Source organism: Mus pahari, chromosome 14 (assembly GCF_900095145.1).
Source record: "Mus pahari chromosome 14, PAHARI_EIJ_v1.1, whole genome shotgun sequence".
Lineage (NCBI taxonomy): Eukaryota > Metazoa > Chordata > Mammalia > Rodentia > Muridae > Mus > Mus pahari.
Genome location: NC_034603.1, coordinates 3,476,735 through 3,478,530, shown reverse-complemented (window position 1 = coordinate 3,478,530; position 1,796 = coordinate 3,476,735). Strand labels below are relative to the sequence as shown.

Genomic DNA, 1,796 nt, shown 5'->3' with positions numbered 1-1,796 from the left:
GCCTCTATCTGCATATGGACACACACACACACACACACACACAGAGAGAGAGAGAGAGAGAGAGAGAGAGAGAGAGAGAGAGAGAGAGAGAGAGAGAGAGAGAGAGAGACACACACAGAGATAAACACGCACAGAAATTGAAAGAGAGTCTAGCTAAAGAAGGCAAGCTGGGAGACAAAAAGGTACACAGACAGACAGACAGACACACACACACACACACACACACACACATACAGAGGAAGAGAGAGAGAGATTGAGAGGGAGAGTTTAGCTGAAGAAGGCCAGCTGAGACACAGAAAGGTAGGAAGCAGCAGGTGAGGGCAGGTAGAGATTTCACAGGGCTGGTAGTGAAGTGGCTCTGATTGGTTAGCCTGTTAGGCAAAGGGAGCAAACAAACCCTTGAAGTGTGTCAGAGCTTTATCTCAGGAAAGCACCTTTAGCAGAACAGGCTCAGGCTGGTTCCTGACGTGTGGGCTGTGACAGGAGGGGTGCTCTTCATCTGGGCTGAGGACAAGAGTGTTCTTGTGTGCACATCACACTGGATGCCACAGATTAGGCTGTGGATATTTCATGCTTGTTGATAAAAGCTTGTTTGGAGAAGCCATGGGCTGAGCGAGGCTCCTGGGCTGGGGGAAGGGGCTCAGATTCAGTGAGGACGTTAGCTTCCAGGCAGTAGCCCATGTCTGGCTTAGGAAAGGACCTGAGTCTTTAGAAGCACAAACACTACCTTGTTCACAACAGCTGATCTCCTTGGTCAAAGGAAGGGGGTTCTGTTTTGTAAATCACACATTTCTGTTATGTTAACACTAGGTTTTACATTGATAACATCAGGTCTTTATAATCAAAGGAAGACAATTTTGAAGTACATAATAAGGGGGCAGAATTGAGGGGACAGGTGAGCTTTTGGCCCTGACCCTACTGGCTGTAGGAATTCAAGTGATCAGCAGGTGGTGGCTGAGTGGAAGGGACAGTGTACTTGAAAATATTTCTCCCTGGGGTTTCCAGGAGACTTTGACTATCCAAGGTCCACAGCTCAGAAAACATTCCTTTCTTTGTGGTTCTTCAAGGTAAAAGAAGGAAGGTGGAAGAGGGGCAGGTTTATAATGTTCTGTGAGTCCGAAGGTGTCTTCAGTGCACAGCACCAAGATTCCTCTCAGATGGTTAAATACCTGCTCCTCCCTCTCCTGAGCAAGCCTTTACCTCCCACCCATTTTCATTTACATTGAAAGGGAGGTTTTGGTTAGCCTGCCCTTTTTAGATGTCCTGCTAGCTGGCTTGAGAAATGACCCAGATGTCTTCTCACAGGCTTTACGAAGGCAAAGAGCAGATGGAGTTTGAAGAATCCATGAGACGGCTCTTCGAATCTATCAACAACCTGATGAAAAGTCAGTACAAGACCACCATCCTATTGCAGGTTGGTTCATGCTACAAGATTCCTCTGTGTGTGGCCCTGGCCACCCAATCCCGACAGCATGCTCTGTCCACTGAACTGTTCACTTTTGTCAGATGTCAGTTAAAAGCCTGAGCTGGCAGCCTGCTTTTAGAGTCATGAGGACCAAGGGCTCCACTGGTGGGAGGGAACATTTGTCTCACTTGGATGTCGCAGTAGCTCCCTTTGGAATAACTCTGAAGCCTGTCTTATCTAGATGGAAAGAAGCTAAACATGGCTAATGGTAATGCTGAGACAGAGAGGTGATGGTGATGCTGAGACAGAGAGAGAGGAGATGGTGATGCTGAGACAGAGAGGTGATGGCGATGCTGAGACAGAGAGGTGATGGTGATGCTGAGACAGAGAG

The 1,796-nt window shown here is 47.8% G+C and overlaps 1 protein-coding gene across 1 annotated transcript in view; it reads left to right on the top strand.

Moving 5' to 3' along the window:
* Dock2 (dedicator of cytokinesis 2) overlaps nt 1–1,796 on the top strand; it is a 412,012-nt gene that overhangs the window by 116,852 nt on the left and 293,364 nt on the right. Inside the window, exon 23 of the mRNA XM_021211816.2 lies at nt 1,306–1,414. Coding sequence (XP_021067475.1) covers nt 1,306–1,414 — 109 coding nt within the window. The remainder of the gene's footprint in view (nt 1–1,305; nt 1,415–1,796) is intronic.